The 23,177-nt window shown below is 35.2% G+C and overlaps 2 protein-coding genes across 17 annotated transcripts in view; both read right to left on the bottom strand.

Annotated features, from left to right (window-relative positions):
• Window positions 1–23,177, bottom strand: part of BBS9 (Bardet-Biedl syndrome 9) — a 433,011-nt gene that overhangs the window by 238,253 nt on the left and 171,581 nt on the right. For all 16 annotated transcript variants that reach the window (XR_004804558.2, XM_049093796.1, XM_035698355.2 and 13 more), the window contains 3 exons: window positions 10,707–10,888; window positions 6,083–6,159; window positions 3,082–3,135 (listed from right to left, as the gene is read on the bottom strand). Coding sequence is in view for 15 of the 16 variants with exons in the window: in XM_049093796.1 (XP_048949753.1) it covers window positions 3,082–3,135; window positions 6,083–6,159; window positions 10,707–10,888 (313 nt within the window). In the remaining variant the exon portion in view is untranslated. The remainder of the gene's footprint in view (window positions 1–3,081; window positions 3,136–6,082; window positions 6,160–10,706; window positions 10,889–23,177) is intronic.
• On the bottom strand, window positions 19,521–21,618 carry LOC112670705 (60S ribosomal protein L39-like). Its single transcript, XM_049093799.1, has one exon. It carries the CDS (start codon window positions 20,010–20,012, stop codon window positions 19,728–19,730), a length of 285 nt encoding a protein of 94 aa, XP_048949756.1. The 5' UTR covers window positions 20,013–21,618; the 3' UTR covers window positions 19,521–19,727.

Raw genomic sequence — 23,177 nt, 5'->3', positions numbered from 1 at the left:
ACTATCATAAATAAATAAATAAATAAATAAATAAATAATTAAAAAAATAAATAAAAATAAATGAGTGGGTATTCTATACAATTTAAAAAATACGTTAAACACAAAATTTTTGATTTGCAAAGTAAAATTTTTAAAGGATAACTATTGATACAAATAAATACAACAAACATAGCAAATGAACAATGAATCCTCAATTTTTACTTTATAAACACTGGAAATATATGAGGGAAATGTGAATACCACAAGCAAATCTTCCTTCATGATGTCTGATCATTATAAACAACATAATACCTTTTTTGTAAAATCCTGATGGTAATAATGGGAAGAAGAAATTATGCTAGGTCCACCAAATAAAGAGGACACAACTTAAATATTTTACTATTAAGAATAATATAATGCTAGACTGTGCATATATTTTAAAACTAAATTAATAATATTAATGATACCCATTGACACCTTTCTACACTTATGGAACCATGCTAATATATTCTTTTTGTGCATTATCTCATTTAATATTCACAATATTGACAAATAGATGCCATTACTATACATCATTCTACAGAAGAGGAAACTGTGGTTCAGAGAGGCTAAATTGTTTGCCCAAGTCCACTCTGATTATAAGTGAAAGAACCACAATTTAACTTCTGTCTGCCAGAATCCAGAGCCCATGCTCATAATCAACTGTAGTTAAGTCTCAAAACATTTACTTGCAATTAAAAGTATCCTCATTTTACAGTTTAAAAAAACAGGCTCAGAGAAGCTAGATAACATGCCCAAGACCAACAAGCCAATATGTGCAAGACAGTTGAACACTATCACCAGGAATGTGTCATATGAGCTTAGTTTTAAAAAAGTGAAAATGAAAAATCCTTAAAGTAGTAATAAGCCGCTTGTTGAATACATTTGGGGACACCTGGGTGATTCAGTTGGTGAAGCATCTGCCTTCACTTCAGTTCATCATCCCAGAATCCTGGGATCAAGCCTGGCATGGTGGTCTCACTGGGCTCCCTGCTCAGCAGGGTGCCTGCTTCTCTCCCTCTGCCCTTCCCCGTCCCGCCCCCCCCACCCAACACACACACACACACCATGCCCATGATCGCTAGCTCTCTCTCTTTCTCTCTCAAACAAATAAATAAAATCTTAAAAAAAAAAAACATTCCGATTCTGCATGGCATAACAATGTGTACTCAGACAATGATCACACAATTTTACATCGTTAGCAAGATCATGATAGCTCTCACCCACAGATTTATTAAACCCCAACAATGGGTTAGGCATTTTCAAATGTGAACCAAGGAGATGTGTGATGAAAATAACTAGAGAACAAAGAAGACTTGTGTTTGAGCCAAAAAAAAAAAGAAGAAGAAGACGAAGAAAGAAAAGAAAAAAAAAGAGTTAAAGATTTGGCTAGATCATAAACCTCATATTTTAAGAGAAAAATAATTATAGAATATTAAGGGGAAAATATAAAACATTAATACAGGAATTTTCCATGCTGTTTTCTGGTTCGAACAAAATGAAATATGATCCTTAGAAAATATAATACCAAATTTTTATCCTAGACATATAAATATGATTCCAAAGGCCAGGTATGAACAACTGCTCTGCCTTAGTTGCCTGGAATAGATGGTCACGCATCATGCACATACTCAAGGTAGCCACATCTTCATTCACTTGGAACGGATGGAAAAATTTTCTCAATTAACAGGATTTATTATGATGGAAACTTGCATGGCTATATATCTTGGCTGCTGTTGTTATAAAAGGCTGTAAGAAGAGATTTATAGCAAAATTTGTATAGAAACTGTCAGACATAATCAGGAAGTCATTGTGTCTGCTGTATAAGTCCAGCTGATTTTATGCAACACACGAGGGTTGTTCATGCTTTCTCATGCTCTTATAATGGCAATAAGAAAGAGAGTTAAGACTTAGTCATTCACAAATATAGCAAATTCCACTAAGGAAGGAGAATTTTCCAGTAATGTCATGCCATCATTTTATGATGGCTATTATTACACATGAAAGCCTAAAAACTGCATGGGTAAGAAAGGTGATTTACTTATAGCAATAACTAGTAGTTGGGGAGGGAGTGGGAATTAGTATGAGCAATGTTATCTAGTTTAAGTATAGGATTTCTTTTTGCAATTTATAGTGTGCTCCTGAATTATTATGTGTGTGTGTCTGAACAGTATCAGTAGATACATAAAAAGAGGTTTCTCTACACAAAATTCTATAGATCATTCCTGGAACTCTGCAAGGTTGTTTTTTTTTTTTCTTTAAGTGTTTGATTTCTTGCCACTACTGCTTTTCCAGACTCAGAAGTATTAATGAGATAGAGCCTTTGATTGGATAGGGGGGAGGGAGAACTGGGGAAAGACCACCCTTGTTTCCAGTGGCAAGAGTCCAAAAAAATTAGCTTAGGAAACTGTTACAAGATTGGGCTCCCTTCAACTTCTACCAAAGATCCCCACATTTGGGCCACCCGCTGGGTCCAGTGTAAGCGAACACAATTGGTAAAGCCTGGTGCCCTGTCAAGCTCCTCCAAGGACAGCAACCCATAATCTAAGAAAATATAAAGTCCTGTCCAAGTTTTGACTAAGCAAATCGCCAAGATCCACAACTTTTCCTGGCTCCAAGGTCTGGGCAGTGATAAATATTTTCAGCTTAATAACGTGCTGACTGATTACCACACTTTAATCTAAATGCCTTAAGAGGGTTCTACATTTGAGTTCTAGTTCTAAAATTCTACAATGACAGGACTAAAAATCTTAACCAAAACCACATCCTTCACATTTTATTTTTTTTAGGACTATCAATTTGTCACTACTCTACTTTGTGGCTTCTTCATTTAATATTTTCTTGCTATAAATACATCCATTTAAAGCTAATGTTATGGCAGGTAGATGACTAGAAATTCCTCTCAAATATACACATAATTACACATAGAAGAAAGATATTAGCATTCATATGATTCCCCAATATATATATATGATGCATCAATAAACTGGTGACAACAGTGGCAGATGTAATGAAACGTATAATACTGTTTGTACATTACAGTCTAGAACCATGGTACAATACCTTAACTGTGACTGAAGGGATAAGGTCAATTCCCACTTCAACATCAGTAGCTTGCTGTAAACACAGAATTGAGAAGAGAAGGAAGGAAGAATGGTTTCAAATTACATGTCCATCAATGAGTAAACACAATGGGTGCAATATATACTTACCACCAAAGTAGGGAACTAACCATAAAGGACTTATCACTCTAATGACAGACTTTATAAAAGGGTCAATGTGGCTCTCTGAATGCCTTCAACTGGAAAGTCATGAGCTAATAAAAACCTTTTCCAAAAAGGAAAGAAAAGGTCACATATTTTATTGTCAAACTGCTCTCTTGCCAAATTTCCTTAAATGTTGAAACTCATTAATTCTATTAACTCGCTCTTTATATTCTATAGAAGAAAGCCTCCTTGTATTTCTTAGATAAGCATTATGCCACCCTTTAAGGTCCTTATATTTTCAACTTGCCAAAGGTATGTTTTATTCTGATTAATAACATATATCTAAGAGATATAACCAATGATATAAAGCTTGAGTGGCCATACACCTAGAAAACAAAATAAAAGTGGAAGTGCATTTACTAACTCATATCATAAACTAGGTCACTCTTTGAACATCAGCTTGGGTTACTTGATCTTACCTCTTAATGAATTCAGAGCACAATATAATAGAGCAAACATTTCCTTGTAAGTTATAATTTATTTATTAGAGTGGTAGATTGAGAGGAAAAAATGCTCACTCTATGACAGAATAAGACCAAGGGGTAACATATTTTCTAATAATGTCCATTATTTGATTAGGGAACAATTAAGATCATAAAATCACTAATTCAACCAATGAATAGATTCATTGTGCTTTTAGTTAACTTATTTGAAATTTTTTTATTAAGAAAAACTAAGCCACTTCTAAGTAACTGGATGACTATAATATACTAGGTATCAGCATACTTAAGATTTGGGAGATACATATTCTATATACAACTTCATAGAAAACCATATATGAACTCTCATCCACCTTTTCAATCCAGAAGGCAGGAGAGCAATGCTTGTCTTATCTATAAAAGGCCTCACTCTAATATAAATTATATTATTTTTTGCACAAAGATGTGTGCTTTCATAATAATGACAAAATAAAACACTAAGCCAGACTTATTGCTCTAGTAGAATCTTAAAACCAGGAAATGGATTTTTACATTTTGCTGTCCACAGATCTAGAAGAGAAACCAAGATCTCCTGTTTCTTGCTCTTTTCAACCCATGTTTAAACACCTAGATACTTCAAGGACAGGAGCCCTTTGGGTTGATAAAATTACAGCCAGAAAGAAACAGCTACACAAAGACACTATGGCACCATAGCCACATAAATCATTGGGCTAGTGTTTTCCAATGGGATGAATATGATATTCTCAGGAATATCCAGAGAAGGAAAAAACAGTAAGACGAGGAAAATGAAGCTGGAAAGAGACACCTAGTTAAGAGGAAAAAGCACTCTGAGTTACCAATAGGGAAATATACATTACAATATAGTGCTATTACACAAGGCCTTTTCCTACAAGATCAAAAGTTGCTAAAGAACAGAAAGGGAATTCCTCGTTCCAAATAGCTTATGTTTAAGAGCACCTAGAAAAAATTATATAAGTTGCCCAAAGGAAAATAAGAATCATTTCCAAGGCAAGAAAATGTGTGTACATTTGTCAGCTAACTAAGCAAAAATGTTCCACTCAGACTACACCCTTCAGGTAGAGTGAGAAATGGTGTGTGCTGAATGGCCAATGTTTTAAACAGTGCCTCTACTATGTGACTCAGCTGAGTGAATGTTTCTTTCATATATATTAATTTTTTTTAAGTATCCCCAACTTACTACATTATGGCAATGTTAACGTGATTTTTATCACAGCTTGGGTTGGCTCTTTATACCAAGATTAATCTTTGAAAACTTAGGACAAGTACTTACTATATTATGCTCTGATACCTAAATATCGAAGTCACTTCCTAAGTAAAATTATATGACATGAACTCAAAATACAGTAAAAACCAGTGAATTTGATCACTTGCCAAAATTGATCAACTTCTGGTTCAGAGATAAACTTAATAATTTTTGCCCAAACTGCAGCCAGTGAGACATAATCAATTATAATCTAAACAAGCTTTTACAGAAAACTAAACAAGGAGACAGGGCAACATGACCAAGGATAGTACCTCATTCATCCTTGTTTCTCACCTCTGTTCATTTATAAAACAAAAATATATTAAGCACTCATTATGTGACAGGCACTAAAGATATGGCAGTGGACAAGACAAACAAATTCTATTATTATTCCCATTTTACAGATAAGAAAAATCAAGACAAGAAAATAAAATATCTTGCCCTGGGCCACACAGATAGAAATGAGGGAAAAATAATTCCTGGCCCAACTGTTTACTGTTAGATAACACACACAAACACCTCCCCTCCCCGTACCTCCCTGCTATACAACCACCATAATGTATTAAAGGCTATAGATTAGCACACCCTGAGCTAGGCCTTTCATAGACATTATCTCATTAAACCTTCAACAAAAATCTCATGGCGTCAGTATTATTCACCTAGACTATGGTTATCTCAATATTCTGATACTGAAAAAGGTTTTCTTTAAAAAAAAAAAAATGTAGACTCAGAATAATGAGGAAAACTTCTTCTACTGTTGCCCCTTCCTCTTCTTTTTGTAGACCAAAGTCCTGCCTAAGGGACTCCTTACTAAGAGATTGGAAATGTTTTCTCTGGAAAGTAATAAAGAGTAAAAGTTGTTCTCCTCCCTGAAGTTTCTACCTGGGGTCCAAAAATTCAAAACAATACACATATTGATCCCAAATCAGAATCCACCACTATCATGAACCCTTCTAAAGTCTGCAAATACAACTGATGAATTCTTGAACATTACATCAGAAACTAAATATATACTATATGTTGGCTAACTGAAGTAAAATGAAATAAATAAAGTAATTAATTAATAAACAAACAAAGTCAGTGAATATACCTACAGACACTGAATCAACATTAGGAGAAACCATGGCAGAAACTTTCAAATCATCTTCTCTCTCAGTCACGGGCCAAATACCTATAATTTAAAAAGAAAAACAACGTTTAATCATAAGTAAACCTGCTGTATATAGTTGTTTTTTAAAAAAAAAAAAAAAAACCCTGGGTGGCGCAGCAGTTTAGCGCCTGCCTTTGGCCCAGGGCGCGATCCTGGAGACCCGGGATCGAATCCCACGTCAGGCTCCCGGTGCATGGAGCCTGCTTCTCCCTCTGCCTATGTCTCTGCCTCTCTCTCTCTCTCTCTCTGTGTGTGTGACTATCATAAATAAATAAAAAATTTAAAAATAATTTTTTTAAAAATAAAAAAAATAAAAAATAAAAAAGGTCTTTCTATATACCATATATCAAAAAACAATCCCATACTCACAAGTTGAAAAAAAAAATGCATTTCAGAATTAGAACCTAATGATAATTCTTCCCCCACTACAATATTTTAAAGAAAAATTATTTTTCTCCAAAGATATCATCTAAGATGTGTCTCAGTGACTGAGGAGTGTTGGGAACTTCAATCCCCTCTCCTTAACACTATAGGTAGGAGCCCAAACTATACCTTTTTGAAGGTAAGTTGATCAGAACTATCAAAATATAAAATACACCTACTCTATGATCTAACAAGTTCTACTCCTTAGCATTTATCCAATACTCACAGATATGCCCAAAGATCTTCTCTGCTGCTGGTAGTGATTTAAACAAAACCAAAAACAACCTAAGTCTCTTTATTAATAGGGAAATGGCTGACTAGATTATGGTGTATCCACACTGTGCAATGATCCAAAGGCCAAAGCTATAAGAGTGCTATACAACTTTATACAATGATATAAAAAGAACTCCAAGATGTGCCTATTAGTTACAAAAAAGTAGTACAATGCATCTAATATGCACATATTTGTGTAAAAATAACTAAATAAACATTAAATTTTTTTAAAGAATACACACTCTTGATAAAGGTTACCTGGAAATAATCTAGTGGAACTAAGATCTGGGGGTTTTACTTTTTGGTACTCTTAGAATTATTTTTACCATATTCATGTTATTTTCACAACTTAAAATTTCACAATTTAAAAATGTTTATAGTGCATAATGAGATATGATGAACAAGTGACACATATCCTACATAAACAAGAAACAAATAATATGTATGCATATGAGTGACAGACTATTGGCTGCTCATCTGACATCCACTTTCCCCTCCTCCTCCTTTGTGGCAGGGCTATAATTCTGCTGAAGCATTTGCCTTCATCTCAGAATCATTGGATTGGTCAGATCCAATCATGGTGATTTCATTCCCCTGGCCATTTGTTGTTTTAGGCATGAGCGTGAGGCTTAATCCTGGCAGACGTGAGGTGAGGGAAGTTGGGAGTGGGGGGTGCTGGCACATGCTTCTGGTAAAGCTGTTTCCCCATAATAAAAAGGGAGACTTAGGAGAAATCTCTCTTTTCTTCCCTGGAAATCATATTTGCAAATACCTGGAACTGCTGAAATTACCCTGTGACCCTGAGAAGAAACATCCCTCACACACAAGGATGGCTGACTAAAAACATGGAAAGTTCTTGGATGATGCCACAGGAATCTGCCATCTCAGGAAAAGAATTGCCTACAATTGCCATCAGGAATTCCCACCAGGATGGCAATATTCAGTGTAGGAATTTCCATAACTTGCTGAGTGACAGTACAAAAGCCTGCCCATTGCTTACTCAATAACCATTCTTTAACTCTTTACTAAAAGAAGCTCAATTTTATTCTAAGCAACAAAGTACTCTGCTAAAACACTAATTTTCCCATCCTCTTTTGTAAGCTTGGAGTGGCCAGTGAGATGTGAGAAGCTGATCAGGGTGTGGCTTCCAGGAAAGATCCTTAAGGGGGCTGGCTCAGCTGCAGATGTGAGGGCAGGAGTTCCAGAAGCCATCCTGGACCAATCCTGGGAGAGGAAGAATTGAGAGTCTCTGATGACAGTAAAACTGCCAAACCAACCCTGGTCTGCCCATTGCTGGACTTCTTTTTCATGAGAAAGAAATAAATCTCTGCCTTGTTGAAGCCACCTTATTTGGGTACTGTGTTATGTGCAGCCAGACATAGCTCTAAACAACACATCTTCTAACAAGGTCACCAAGTACAAATGCTTCTAGTACTCAATGGTAAAGGCAACTTAGTTATCCTAGACATATTTCCAATAGGGTACAGACTTTCACTGATATCCTTCTTTCTTACTGTTCTCTTTCCTTTCTGGAAGACACAACTGTTGAGGCTATCTCAAAATCGTACCCATTCCTTCACACTCCAGGTAGAGAACATGATCAACTAGCTAACTTGTAAGGAAATCCTGCCTTTGAACGTGCCTACCGACAGACATTGTTGTCTACTGGTAACAGAAATGTTCAGTAGGATTCACACTAATGAGTTGAATATGAAAAGCTTTAAAACCCATGAGCCATACAGAAATTATTACTATAATTTCATGCTTACAACATACATTCCTCATATAAGTTACACACATAAAATCAGCTTCAAAAACACTTTTATTACAGTAGATAATATACACCATGTGTACAAAAAATATACCTTTAAATTGGCTTTAAATTTTGCTGAAGCTCTTGCTTTGAAGAAATAAAAAAGCTCTAAGTGCTGAAAATAATCCATAAGACTGTGAACTTATTTTTGTAAGTCACTATACTAAAATAAGTGGCATTTAAATGAATAATGAGGTCATCAAAAAGTTCAGAGTTTTAACTTCTCATAATCTTCTGTAATGAAATGATTTGGTGCCTTTATATAATTACAGGTATCTTAATAAACAAATATACCACAGTTTTATAAGGGTACAGAATACTAAATTTTTTCAATATCTAGTAATAAAATATTTTAAAACTCTATCTTTCTTACAAGTTTCTCTTTGGTTTTTTTTTTTTGGTTGTGTGCATGTGGGTGTGTGGTTTTGTTTTTGTTTTTTTTGTTTTGTTTTGTTTTGTTTTTTTAGGACCAAAACCAAATGATGATGGCAAAAAAGTGGCAGAGAACTTCAAATATTAACTAAAATTTGAGGTTATGTAAATAATGAACTTTGCACCCACGTCTGTCGGCATATCCTACCTTAATTAGAAGTTATTTCAAAATACACAGCAGGATCAAGGTAATGACAACTTTAAAATAGCCCAATCTGTCTTACTCAAGGGCATCATCACTACGGCCACCAAAAAAAACCTTTTAGCTGTGAGGGATTTTTCTGAGAAATCTTTTACACAATTGAGTGTTAATCAAAATATCATTAGCACACTGTTTATGGAAAGAGCAAAATCTCAAAACACAAAATCTAAAGCAAAAAGCCACATTAAATTTATTTAATGAACTCTGGAAATTTCATGTTTCATATGTAGCCACTCTTCTCCAATTATATATTTAAATGACAAAAAGAGACCCATAATTCCATCAATCCCCAAAATAGTATCAAAAAGGGAAAATCTGTATATTGCAATGTGACACATCCAATTTTAACCATTCTCCATTTGACGGGGAGGGAGGTGATAGGGGATTGTGTGCTGATAACAAATAGGTTTTTTGTAATTGGAGGTACTTAAAAGACCTAAGTTTCACTGGTTTACTTTCAAAACTTTGTAAGAGAACGTGTGAGGCCAAGGCATAATAATTTTACTTTAATAATCATATTTTTAAAATATATTATCTAAATTCCTCTGAATCTGTCTTGGTAATGGAGAAATATATAAATCTAGAAAAGCGATTGGATCAGGATTAAGATTGGCTCTGGTGTTTTGGTTGGCTTTTGATGCTCTGCTTCTTTTATTATTCCTACTTGTTTTAACATTTCTCTTATGTGAAAATAGTCCATATTTTTTCTCATTAAAAAAATACTTTTACCTGACTCTGAGAATAAAACTTAAAATAATGTTTTTCACATGTCCAATTCAAACTGCAAGATTGGTGTTTTATTTCACCTTTTAATTTATAATAAAATTATACCCTTGTGAGTCCCAAAGAAAGATAATATTGAGTTGCTCAAAACTCAGAAACTCAAAATATCGTCAGCCTCTAAGTCACTAGAAATCAACAAATTGCAGGCTATACTCCATTTGGATGGCTAATTAACTGCATATCTAAATTATATTACTAAGCTGCAAATGACCACATTTTTAGTAACAAAGTGCACTGCCTTGGTTTCTTTTAAAAGAAGCAACTAAAATGTTTTCAGGGATATTAGAAGTTAACAAATGACGGCTCTAAAGTTTAATGCTCTTCTCAAGTCCTGATACCAATATGCAAAGAATTACTTTGTTCCTTTCTTAGAGTTTAAAGAAAAAAAATTAGATAGCTCTGTCCCTGAAACACACTAACAAAAGCAAATATCTTATTTAGAACATTTTTTGCAGAACCTATAAAATACAAATTAAGGACAAAGACCTTGTATGCTAAAGAGCAACACTGTTTCTACAAGTATGATTTTAATTAAAACTGAAGGAGAAAAATAATACATTCAAAATATTATATACATACAAAATAAAATGAACTTTACAATGAATACCAAAATCAAATCATAAAAAGTTACAAGTGAGATACCTTGTGATTTATTAACATCTTTGATGATTTTCTGAAGTTCTTTCAATTCTATATCAAGTTCATCATAGTGTAGTTCTCTAGATTCAACTTTTGGAGCTTGGAACAAAGAAGGGTCTGTCCCCAGGTATGAACACTGCAAGTGACCATCATCACTCAGAGTGACTATCACTCCCTTTAAATCACTACAATAAGAAAATGAGACATAATTCAAATTTTTAGTAGATTTAGAGTTGACCAACAATATTTTTATTCAATTCAGTTTCAACATGCCATTAAGAAAAGGACCATATAACTATTTCTAAAGTTTTACATCAAAGACTCAATTCAAATGTTTCAAACATGATTTATACTTATATAAGCACTCCCAATGTTAGGATTCATTAGGGGAAGGAAAAAAAAAACCTTAACAATTATTATAATAGCTGTCACTTTGGGGACCTAACTACATGATAAATCATGCTCCAAAAGCTTTTCAAGTACTGCATCATTTAATCTTCACTCCAGCTCCCACTTGGCAGATTCATAATAAGCATGTGAACACTTGTGGAGCTACCATGGATCAAGAGCTGAGCCACAGGCTGGCTAAAGACCATGGCTGAGACACAGGAGCAAAGACAGGACAATTCGGGGAATGGTGGAAAAATGTTAGCAAAGTAAGCCCTGAAAGACCTTGGAATTAACTCCCTGCTCTTTTCCTTTTCTTGTCTCTACCCTGGGGACTTGTGTTTGAGCTCTTTCCCTAAGGCCCCCCACCATGACTTCCTTCACACACCCTCCTACTGCAGCAGCCATGGTCATTCTTGCTCTTCATTTGGAGGGAAAAGTATCCCATTCCCTCATTTCGTAGCTCTCTCTCCATCACTCTTTGAATCCTGATTATCCCTTTTCCTCTCACTTTTTCACTCTTCCTTCTCCCTTAGGCTCCTTTATCTTTTTTTTACCCTAGAAACTAGCCCTATTATATAAATTATAGATTAAACTTAGCATACCATTTTTAAAAGTTGTAAGTTTTCCGGAACTTGCTATAAAGAGTTGAGATGAACATTATTTGCTTCCTCCTTAGCTTACTCAGAAGAAAAAAGAAGTCAACATTGTCATAAGTCATTTTGAGCTGATACATAATGAATTTATTTTTCATTTGTTTTTAATGGCCTTTGATTTAAAAAAAAAAAAGGTTTCTAGCCCCATTCTAAAGATTCAATATTAATCAAAACTTATAGAAAATTTGAGAGAAAAACTTGAAAATGTTGCTATTCATCTAAAAAGAAAAAAACAAGATATAAGGTACATAAGAGTCTAGGTCTTATCAGAATGAGTAAGAAATTTTAAAACTCCCCAACTTTGAGTCATGGCAAGTGGTCAGCTCATTAATCTAGAAGCTTAACTTGGATGAGAGTAGATACTAACTAACATTGTTCAATCTCTCTCCTATAAGGTGGTCCCCAGCATCTACTTTACCAACCTGCCTTCAACACAAGATTCCTTTTTTTTTTTCTTTTTGGAAATTTAGATTTATTTATTTATGTATGATAGACACACACAGAGAGAGAGAGGCAGAGACAGGAGGAGGGAGAAGCAGGCTCCATGCCGGGAGCCCGATGCGGAACTCGATCCCGGGACTCCAGGACCGTGCCCTGGGCCAAAGGCAGGCGGCAAACCGCTGAGCCACCCAGGGATCCCCTTTTTTGGAGATTTAGATACTATGTATGTATATCCAGTCCTTACATTTGACTTAGAAGCCAAGAAGAGCTTTAATTTTACTTCTATTTCTTCAGGTTCTTGATGCATATAATTTTTTAAAAGTTTTTATTTAAATTCCAGTCAGTTAACATGCATTGTAAATCTAGTTTCAAGTGTACACTATAGTGATTCAATACTTCCATACAACACCCAGTACTCATCTCAGCAGGTACACTCCTTAATCCCCACCACCTATTTACCCACCTTCCCTCTGGACAGAACATTCCTATACACACTTTCTCCAGGACTTACTTTGGCCTGGTCAATGCCACATAACTCTCTGGTATGACTTCAGAGAAACAAAAAATAAACTGATATTACTAATTCAACAGCTAAAAATCTGGGCTAGGAATCAAGGACCTTGGGTTCTAACTCTGATTCTACCCCTATATAGCAGAGTCAACTTAGAGAAGTCTTTCTAAATGTTATCTCTAAAATGAGAAAGTGAAACTAAATGATCTTCTAAGCTTTTTAAGTTCTATTAATTGGTTCTGTTAATCTACTTTAGAAAATAAATACTCCCAAAATAAAATTATTTTCCTAAAATAAAGCGTGAAAAGCAACCCCATTGTACCTCTGGGCTTTACCCTTTCTATGCAGTCTGCTAAAGCCACCTAGTGGCCACAGAAATCCTAACTTCCAGCTCTGACAAGTCCATTCCAACAGGGCAAGCCCTCTCGACTCTGAGTTGTGACTGGTCTGTTCCCCATTCTACCCAACCCCACTAAGGTCTGGAATCTCAATGAGCACTCAGGAAACTCTAGAACACTAAAGACAAGATCTCTGGCTGGCTTCTGAGAGAATGTAGAGATCATCAGGGTTTTTTTTTAATCCAAAAGAGTAGTTCCATTTTTATCTTTGCCCTTTTGAGTGGTCCATAGTATATGAAACCTAGTGTGATCCAGTATCACTCAGTATTCAAATTTATTTGGTCTATGAGTTGGATAACTTATTACTGAATCAGTTTTGTTCCACTGTTTTAGTCAGCAAATGGAAACAATTTAGACACAAGAGATTTATCTAAAAATGTATCTAAACCTATTAAGTTTAAGAAAGAGTTTGAATAGTAGTATTCTTCACATATACACGTATTTCTTCAGATTCTAAAATAATTTAAAAAATAAAAAATAAATTCATTACCAGTGCTCGACCTGTCCAAATACAGAAGGAAAGAAACAGGGTCTTCTTCCCTCACTGGGAGAATTCAAGAAAAGTCACCAGAATGTCTTAACAATAAATTACAAAACTTCAAGCACTTTATTTTTTTTCTTCAGTGTCATCAGAATTACTGCATGCAATTTGACAAAATCACAGAAACTTACATTTCAGTTGATTTCATTTAAGATTACAGTTTATTCCACAGGAACACTATAATAAGCTGTAAAAATTCTAAAATAAATGAGTGGAATTTCTGTCTAAAACATCTATGATGGGACAGGTACTCTAGGCCTAGAGCACTAGATAATAAACAAGTAATATCATCATTTGGTATCTTAATTCAAAGAACAAATTTTAAAATATATATATCATTCCTAAAGCTAAGCCAAATGTAAGTTTGAAGAGAAAAGAAAAAAGATCAAAGTTTTAAAAAATATTTCTAAAGAACATTTTATTTGACAATACTATCCCTTTAAGTTAATGTGTAAGCTTCTGTGGATGATAGAATTTTATGCTGAAAGAAGCCATCAAGTAAATGAAGTACTGAGTACATTATTATATCTTTAGAAGTTAACATTGCCAAAATTAAGGTATCCAGATAATTACTGGTCCTTGAAGCATATCAGCTAACCCAAGGCACAAGAAATGTATTTTATAAAGTACCAAGGTCAAAGATGTTATATTACCTAGGACACATAATAATTTTGTGTATTTAGCAATGGGGCATGAAAATAAACAACAGAGTTTGCTCAGGAATCTGAAAGTAATTGTTTCATCACTCAGTAAACAGATCCCTGCCTTAACAATACATTCAAACAAATTTCCAGATGGATTTTAAAGTTAAATTTTAAAATATGAAACTACAAAAATATTTATCTACCCTTGGGATAGAGAGACCTTTTGCTGGAAGAAAGCAATGGAGGAAACTACAAAGGATCACTAAATTAAACAACAAGAAAATTTTAAACTTGTTATATGCTTTAAAAAACATGATAAAAAAGAACAAAAGACAAATTGGGAAAACACTAGCAGCCAACATAAAGTACATAATTTAAGTTGAGCAATATGAAATTGTGAATATTTAACTGTTTTTGACCTATAAAATCCATCTTGTTTCCTCTAATATGTAAAGAACTCTTATAAATTAAAAAAAACTCTTAAAAATCAATGAAAATGAGACTATATACCAAAAGGCAAAGGTAAAAGGAAATGTAAAATTCACAGTTAAAATAAGTCAACTGATAGATTTTTAAATTTTTCAAAATCAAAGAAATATGTATTTTTAAAAAGCTGTATTTGATTATTTAATACCTTATACAAAAAAATGTATTTAATAATCAATCCTCAAGTACATGGAGATAACTCTCGTAGACTTTCAATGGAAATGTAAATTTGTTAAAGATGCTATTAGTGATCATTTTACAAATATTTATCAAAAGCCTTAAAAATATTTGTTGCCTTTTATACAATAATCAACGTCCACAGTTATTCAGGAAATTTAGAAAAAAACAAAATGGTAAGAAAAAGAGGAAATTTTTTAAATCATGGTGTATCTGTAATAGAAAGGTTAGAAGCCATTAACAACTATGTTTTACAAATATCTGCTTCCAGAAAAAACTAGCTACATATATATAGTGTAAAAACAAAACATAATGCTGCATATATATATTTATTTTAATAAGATATAGGTATACAAAATACAGATTAGAAAAACAATTACCTAAATGTTAATAGAATAGTGACTATGTCTGGTTAGTGAGATTATGAGCTATTTTTATCATGGTTACAAAATAAAAATTTTGTAACTCTATTTTATTTTTAAGAACAAAAATGTATGTTCCATTTTCTATCCCCAGAGACTAAATTTGAATCTACAACTTAAAAGTTAAAAAATCAGGGTCACCTGACAGGATGAGCACTGGGTGTTATGCTATATGTTGGCAAATTGAACTCAAATAAATAAATAAATAAATAAAAAGTTAAAAAATCTGTGGAATTAAAATGTTTATCCAGTTCTCTATTTTCTGACAAGGCCAATCTATAAAACATGTAACTTGAAAGTATTTGACATAGAGCTCACAGAAAATTGAAAATGAACAGTTACAATAAAAGAAATGAATGAAAGTTTTAAAAACAAATGAAAAAAACATGCACTGACTATAATGGTCTCTCTCCAACTGCATTTTATGCAAAAGAGAAATATTTTAAGTTACCAAATTGTCAAAGCCTGGTGTTTATTACTAAATATAGATATCAAAGAAATCTTAAAAATTAAATACTTTTTATTTCACTCAAGTTTTACTCTGCCTCAGGAAGGGGCATACAATTTAAAGGCACTTCCCTTTTGGTACAACAGACTAACTCAGTATGGGCAGCCCTTTCTCAGTTCCAACAGGTTGGACTTGGTCATTTGAACATATTTTGAATCACTTCATCATCATTCATTTAAAACATGTTTATTTAGCATCTGCTATGCAACAGAAGCTAGAAAGGCAAATAAGACAAGGTACTTCCCCCATAAAAAACTCTGGCCTAACTGTAAATGAAATTTATCAACTGCGATATAAAGCTGCAGCTGCTCTGACACAGTAGGAAGAGAATGCTATTACTATGAGTGAGGAAGTAAAACAAAGAAGGTGCAGAAGCTGAATCGTGACCTACAATTAGATCCTGGAAGATGAAAAACAAAAAAACAAAAAAGGGCAGACTCTGGCCTTGGTCAACACATTCAATCTCACTAGTTTAAACACCCTTTTAGGGGCAGCCTGGGTGGCTCAGCGGTTTAGCGCCACCTTCGGTCTGAGGCCTGATCCTGGAGACCCGGAATTGAGTCCCACATCGGGCTCCCTGCATGGAACCTGCTTCTCCTTCTGCCTGTTTCTCTGCCTCTTTCTCTCTCTCTCTCTCTCTCTCATGAATAAATAAATAAAATCTTGATTGATAAATAAATAAATAAATAAATAAATAAATAAATAAATAAATACCCTTTTTATGCCAGCTCGCATGTTTAAATCTTCAGACAGAACCGTCTGTCTCCAAGTCAGGCTGTGTACTTCCAGCAGCCTACTTGACATCTCCACTTGGAAGACCAACTGACAGCTAAAGTTGAACATGGCTACAACTGAGATCCTGATTTCGACTTCTACCCTCCAACTCAAACCTGTCCCTCCTGCAAGTCTTATTTCCAAGACAGGAAGATACATTAAACATTCAATGAAGTGAAGAAGTCTACTGTGGCTGCAACAAAGAAAGCGCAGAAGGAGATTAGGCCAAGATGGGCCCAAGAAATTACAAAGAATTAAATCATACAAGCTCTTGTAGAATTTGTTAAAATTTTTGCATTTTATCCTTAAGCAATAGGAAATCACAAAAGGTTTTTAAGTATAGGAGTAAGGAGTAAGAAAAAAAAAAAAAGAATGAGGAGTAACATGATCAAATTCATCTTTGACAAAGATCTCTTCTGACTGCAAGGTGGAGACACCACTCTGAGTGGGGTCAGTATAGTAAGTCCAGGTGAGGAAAGTGCTGGACCAGGAAAAAATAATGGAAATGAAGAGAAGGTGACAGATCAAAACATATTTAGGAGGTATAACCAAATTATTTCACTTAATCTTCCCAGTAAGTTATGAGGAAAAGATATTGCCTCTACTTTACAAAAGGAAAGGAGCAAGAGGAGAAGAGGGAGGGGGGGAAAGGAGAGGGGGAAGAGGAGGAAAAAATAAAGGAAGAGGGGGAGGAGGAGGGGGAGGAGGAGAGGGAGAAGAAAAGGAGGAGGAGAGTGAGAAGAAGAAGAATGAAACCCAGAGAAGGGAAAATAACAGATCATGGTTACCTAGAGATAATAAGCAGACAGGAAGCCACAGGCATTCTGGCTTCAAATCAGAAGCATTCCACTATTACACAGCTACCCACAGTAGGCAGCAAATGATGCTTCATACAAATGATTTTTTTAGAGTAAACTATGCATTCAGCAAATATAAAATGCTAAAGAACAGAGTGACTTTATGTTTAACAGAATTGTGCTTTAAATAAACTATGGAAGCAGCACCATTTCATGATTTTTCTAAGCACAATACCTAGGTATTCAAGATTCAAATATGGAAGAGAAAAGAGAAAATGAAAAGAGACCAATTCTACACAAAAAGTCATATAAATGATATTTGCCTTCAATCTACAAAGTTAAATATGAAATGATGTTGGTTATTTCCTTATGTTGAGATGAAATTAGCTGACACACCTGGTTGGAATTCTATAGCAAGGGCACATTTGATAGCCATTTAGAAGTTACTATTGTCGGCAGCTTCCGACTTTTAACATTGAGGAAAAGTAGATCTTTTTTTTTTGGGGGGGGCGGCGGGGGCAGGAGCTGGACAGAGGGAGAAGAAGAGAAGGAATCTCAAGCAGGCTCCATGCTCAGCACGAAGCCTGACACAAGGCCCGATCTCACAACTATGCGATCATGACTTGGGCCAAAATCAAGAGTCAGAAGTTTAACCAACTGAGCCACCCAAGTGCTTCTAAAATCTCTTTTGATGAGAGTTATCAATTATTAAAATTATCTGAGTTATAAAATAGATTAGTGAATATCTAAAGAATCTTTTTTTAAAAGATTTTATTTATTCATAGAGACAGAGAGAGAGAGAGAGAGAGAGGCAGAGACACAGGCAGAGGGAGAAGAAGGCTCCACACAGGAAGCCCAACGTGGGACTCGATCCCCGGTCTCCAGGATCACACCCCAGGCTGCAGGCAGCGCTAAACCACTGCGCCACCCAGGCTGCCCTGAATATCTAAAGAATCTAACAGGGATATGGCTCTCCTGTTAGTTCTTGTGAAGATTAGTATGTCTTAAGCTAAAGAGAAATAACTTTCATATTGGAAATACCTCAAATTATAATTATTCTTTTTTATTTAATATTTTATTAACAATTCCTTTAAGATTTAATTTTTTTTAATTGGAGTTCAATTTGCCAACATATAGCATATCACCCAGTGCTCATCCCATCAAGTGCCCCCCTCAGTGCCCATCACCCAGTCACCCCAACCCCCCACCCACCTCCCTTTCCACTACTCGTTGTTCATTTCCCAGAATTAGGAGTCTCTCATGTTCTGTCATCCTCACTGAAATTATAATTATTCTTTTTTTTATTAAAATTTTTTTAATTTTTATTTATTTATGATAGTCACACACACACACAGAGAGAGAGAGAGAGGCAGAGACACAGGCAGAGGGAGGAGCAGGCTCCATGCACCGGGAGCCCGACGTGGGATTCGATCCCGGGTCTCCAGGATCGCGCCCTGGGCCAAAGGCAGGCACTAAACCACTGCGCCACCCAGGGATCCCTAATTATTCTTATCATTAAACCAGTTTTGGATTCTTTAGTGCTTCTACCAAACTAGCACTAAAACAGAAAACAAAAGCAAGAAGTGCACAATTTTGTTCTACTCTCCTTTTTATGTATTCACCTCTCATTTCTCCACTGTATTTCATTTACTCATCCTTTATTCACTCATTCATTCATTCATCAAGCATTTTCAAACACCTATTATATGCAGGATACCATCTGAAGTGCTAAAGAGCATATACAAAATAACTGAAATCAGAATATTAGGGATACATGGTTGACAACAGTCAGTTAAACATCCAACTCTTTTTTTTTTTTTAAAGATTTTATTTGAGAGAAAGCACATGAGCCAGGGGAGGAGCAGAGAGAGGGAGACATGCTGACTCCCTGTCAAGACCTGAGCCAAAGGCAGATGCTTAGCAGACAGAGCCACACAGGCATCCCCTAGCCACACTTTAAATACTTCGTTGTCAAGGGCCATTTCTATCATTGCAGAAAGTTCTATCAGACAGTGCTATGTGAGATCTGACAGGAGGGGGAATTCAGTACTTCACAAATCAGGACACAACAGCAGTTCAGCTGACAGGTCTCACATTTATTACTGAACCAATCTACTGGTATAGAGGCATATTCACAGAGAAAATCATTCCCTTGATAAGACATGTCTATTGGCCAGGTAGGAAGGATGTTTCCATATTGATAGGATAGGAACAAGTGATCTCCATGCGGCTTAAATACGTGTGCCAATTATGTTTGCTATTTCATGATGTGCGATGCTTCCTCATAGACCCAGCTTGGTTCTTCTCCAGTATCTCCTCTTGGAGTTGTACCTGATTTTATTACCAGTTTTCATCTGAATCCACTGGGGAATAGGACGATTCTGCTTTTGTTTCTTGGCCAGGAATCGCTTGATTCTGAAAGTCTCATGAGAAGACATGGCGATCACAGTCAACCACATGCAACCAGGATGGCGGCGGAAAGGAGAGAGCTTTTTTTTTTTTTTTAAACCTCCAACGCTTGGTAGTGATCTCAGGATCATGAGATGGAACCCCATACTGGGCTCCATGCTCAGCACAGTCTGCTTAAGACTCTACCTCTCCCCCTGCCCATCCCCCACCCACTCAAGGGCCTCCTCTAAAATAAATAAATAAATCTAATTTAAAAGCCACTTTAAAAAATAAAAATAAAAAATAAAATCAGAAATTAGTTCAAAAAAGACTGCAACCTCATAAAGGAATAAGACATGCTCCTTGATAAGTATAATACAGTATGGAAGACATAAATGCCATAAGACAAGAATAAAATACTTTAGTATTCATAAGTAGCAATGTCATTTCTAACCAAATGGATCAGAGAAATTTTAATGGTGGAAATTGAAGCTCAAGCTGAACACTAGAATGGAGCCTATCCTTCAATGATTGTTTCTGAAACCTGAATGAATCCATATGTGATCTGTAAGCAACAAAATGATGTCAATAAAACTTAAGTTGGTTCACACTCAATTTTTGCCACTACCTGAATGCTTTGAACCTCCAAGTAGCAGAAGAAAAATAGAGTACCTGACCATACACAATGCACCATTCTTCCACTGTCCTTTACAGCTCAGTTTGTATATGTGACTTAGATTGACAGTTCCTTACTTGGTTCTCAAGATCAGCATGCATTTTGCTCTTATCTCCTCAATGCTTCCTTCAAGCTACCTTCACCTTTCTATTTAAAAGTAAAGTTCTAGGGTACCTGGGTGGCTCAGTTGCTTAAGGGACCAACTTGATTTCAGCTCAGGTCATGATCTTAGGGTTTGGGATCGAGCTCCCATAGGGCTCTGAGCTCAGTGAGGTGACTGCTTCTCTCCTTCTCCCTCTGCCACTCCCCCTGGTCATCACATGTTCTTTCTTTCTCTCTAATATAAATAAATAAGTCTATAAATAAATAAATGTAAAGTCCTTGGGGCTCCTGGGTGGCTCAGTCCATTGAATGCTCGACTCTTGACTACAGCTCAAGTCATGCTGTTAGGGGTCCTAGAACCTGCTCCCATGGGCTCTGTGCTCAGCAAGGAGTCTGCTTGAGATTCTCTCCCTCTCCCTCACCCTCTGCCCCGCCTCCCCTAAAAAAAAGAATAGGTAAAGTCCTATTTTATTAAAATTATTATGGCTTGATTTTCTTTTTTGTTTGGTGGGTTTTGTTTTGCTTACTTTTTTGGTGTTCCAATTACAAAATTGCATAAATTTTAAGTGATTCATCCCATGAAATTTTATTTTTTTAAAACCTTCTTACCAGTACACCTGAAACTAATGCAACACTGTGTATCAATTATACCTCGATTAAAAAAAAAAAAAAAAAAACCTTCTACTGTTAATTTGTAATTTATGACATTATAACATAAATATCTGTAATATTTGAATCTTTTAAACTTGGAGAGTAAGTGTGAAGAATATCCAGTATAAAGGATATAAGAGAATAAAAGCATGAAGGAAGAAAAGTTCAGACTATGTAAGAGAAAGAACAAGCAACCTGGATACAACGTGTAGTGGATAAAATAAGAGGAGAGTGTTGTGAATAAAGCTACCTACAAATCTTAACTACTACTCTATGCAACTGTGGAACAAGTGAAGGCTTTTGAGCCAGTAAGTGACATGAGCAAAAACATGCTTTAAAAGATATACCTTGGGATCCCTGAGTGGCTCAGCGGTTTAGTGCCTACCTTTGGCCCAGGGCATGATCCTGGAGTCCCGGGATCGAGTCCCACATCAGGCTCCCTGCATGGAGCCTGCTTCTCCCTCTGCCTGTGTCTATGCTTCTCTCTCTCTCTCTCTCTCTGTCTCTCATGAATAAACAAAATCTTAATTAAAAAAAAAAGATATACCTTAAAAGCTAAATACACCTTAAAAAAAAAAAAGTTGATTCTCACCTAAATGACCTATAAATGCAACACAATCCAAATGAAAATCCTCAGGCTTTTTTTTTTTTTTTTTAAACAAACAACAAGATCATTTCAGCATTTCTATGGAAATGCAAAAAACCTAGAATAGCGAAACAATCTTTAAAACGAATAGAGAACAGAGATGGAGAGCTTTCATAAACTGATGTCTGGACACACTATAAATCTACTGTAATCAAGAGACTGTAGTATTAGCATGAGGATAAATAGATCTATAGAACAGAATAGAGACTCCAGAAACAAACCTATACTCATGCAGTTAGTTGAGTTTCAACAAAGATGCCAAAGCAACTCACTGGGGGAAAAAAAGTCTTTTTAACAAATCGTGTTGGAACAACTGGACATTCATATGGAAAAAAAGAAACTTCACATTCTATACAAAAATTAATTTGAGGGACACCTGGGTGGCTTAGCGGTTGAGCATCTGCCTTTGGCTCAGGGTGGGATCCCAGGATCCGGGATCAAGTTCCACATCGGGCTCCCTGAAAGGATCCTGCTTCTTCCTCTGCCTATGTCTCTGCTTCTCTCTCTCTCTCTCTCTCTCTCATGAATAAATATATAAATCTTTTAAAAAATTAATTTGAAATGGATCATTGACCTAAATATAAGGGATAAACCTATAAAGTTTTTTGAAGAAAACATAAGACAATATCCCCATGCCCTGGAATAGATAAAGATTTCTTAAAGAGCTAGAAATAAATAGAGTTATAAAATAAATAGTCACAGGAAAGTAAAGTATTGCATAGGGAACACAATAATATTGGAATAACTTTGTGTGGTGACAGATGGAACTACAATTATCGTGGTGAGCATTTTGGGAGGTATATAAATGTCAGACCACTGTGTTGTACATCTGAAACTAACATGATACTACATATCAACTATATTTCCACTTTAAAAATTAAAAAATAAATGATTTCTTAGAATGTAGAAAGCAAAAATCATAAAAAATTATAAATTAGATTTGTTCATACTTCAAAATCTGTCATTAAAAGACACCATTAAGAAAATGAATAGACAATCCAAAAACTGGCAGAAAACATTCACAAAACAAATTTTTGACAAAAGACTTTTGCCCTCTGCACATAAAGAACTACTATAACAAATGACAAAAGGACTAAAAAAAAAGTTTCATCTGGGCAAAAGACTTGAGTAGACATTTCACAGAGAAAAGGATAAAAATGGCCAAGAAGCTAAGAAAAAGATGCTCAATCTTATTACTCATCAGGGAAACGCAAACTGACACTACAGTTAGGTACTACCACACATATAATAGAATGCTAAATTAAAAAG

This window comes from Canis lupus, chromosome 14 (genome assembly GCF_003254725.2).
Source record: "Canis lupus dingo isolate Sandy chromosome 14, ASM325472v2, whole genome shotgun sequence".
Lineage (NCBI taxonomy): Eukaryota > Metazoa > Chordata > Mammalia > Carnivora > Canidae > Canis > Canis lupus.
Note: the sequence above shows the minus strand (reverse complement) of the source record. Positions and strands in the feature narration are given on the sequence as shown.

Excerpts from the sequence above, each read along its gene's own strand:
- LOC112670705 (XM_049093799.1), bottom strand. The coding sequence starts at position 20,012 with ATGGAGCCCAGTATGGGGTTCCATCTCATGATCCTGAGATCACTACCA.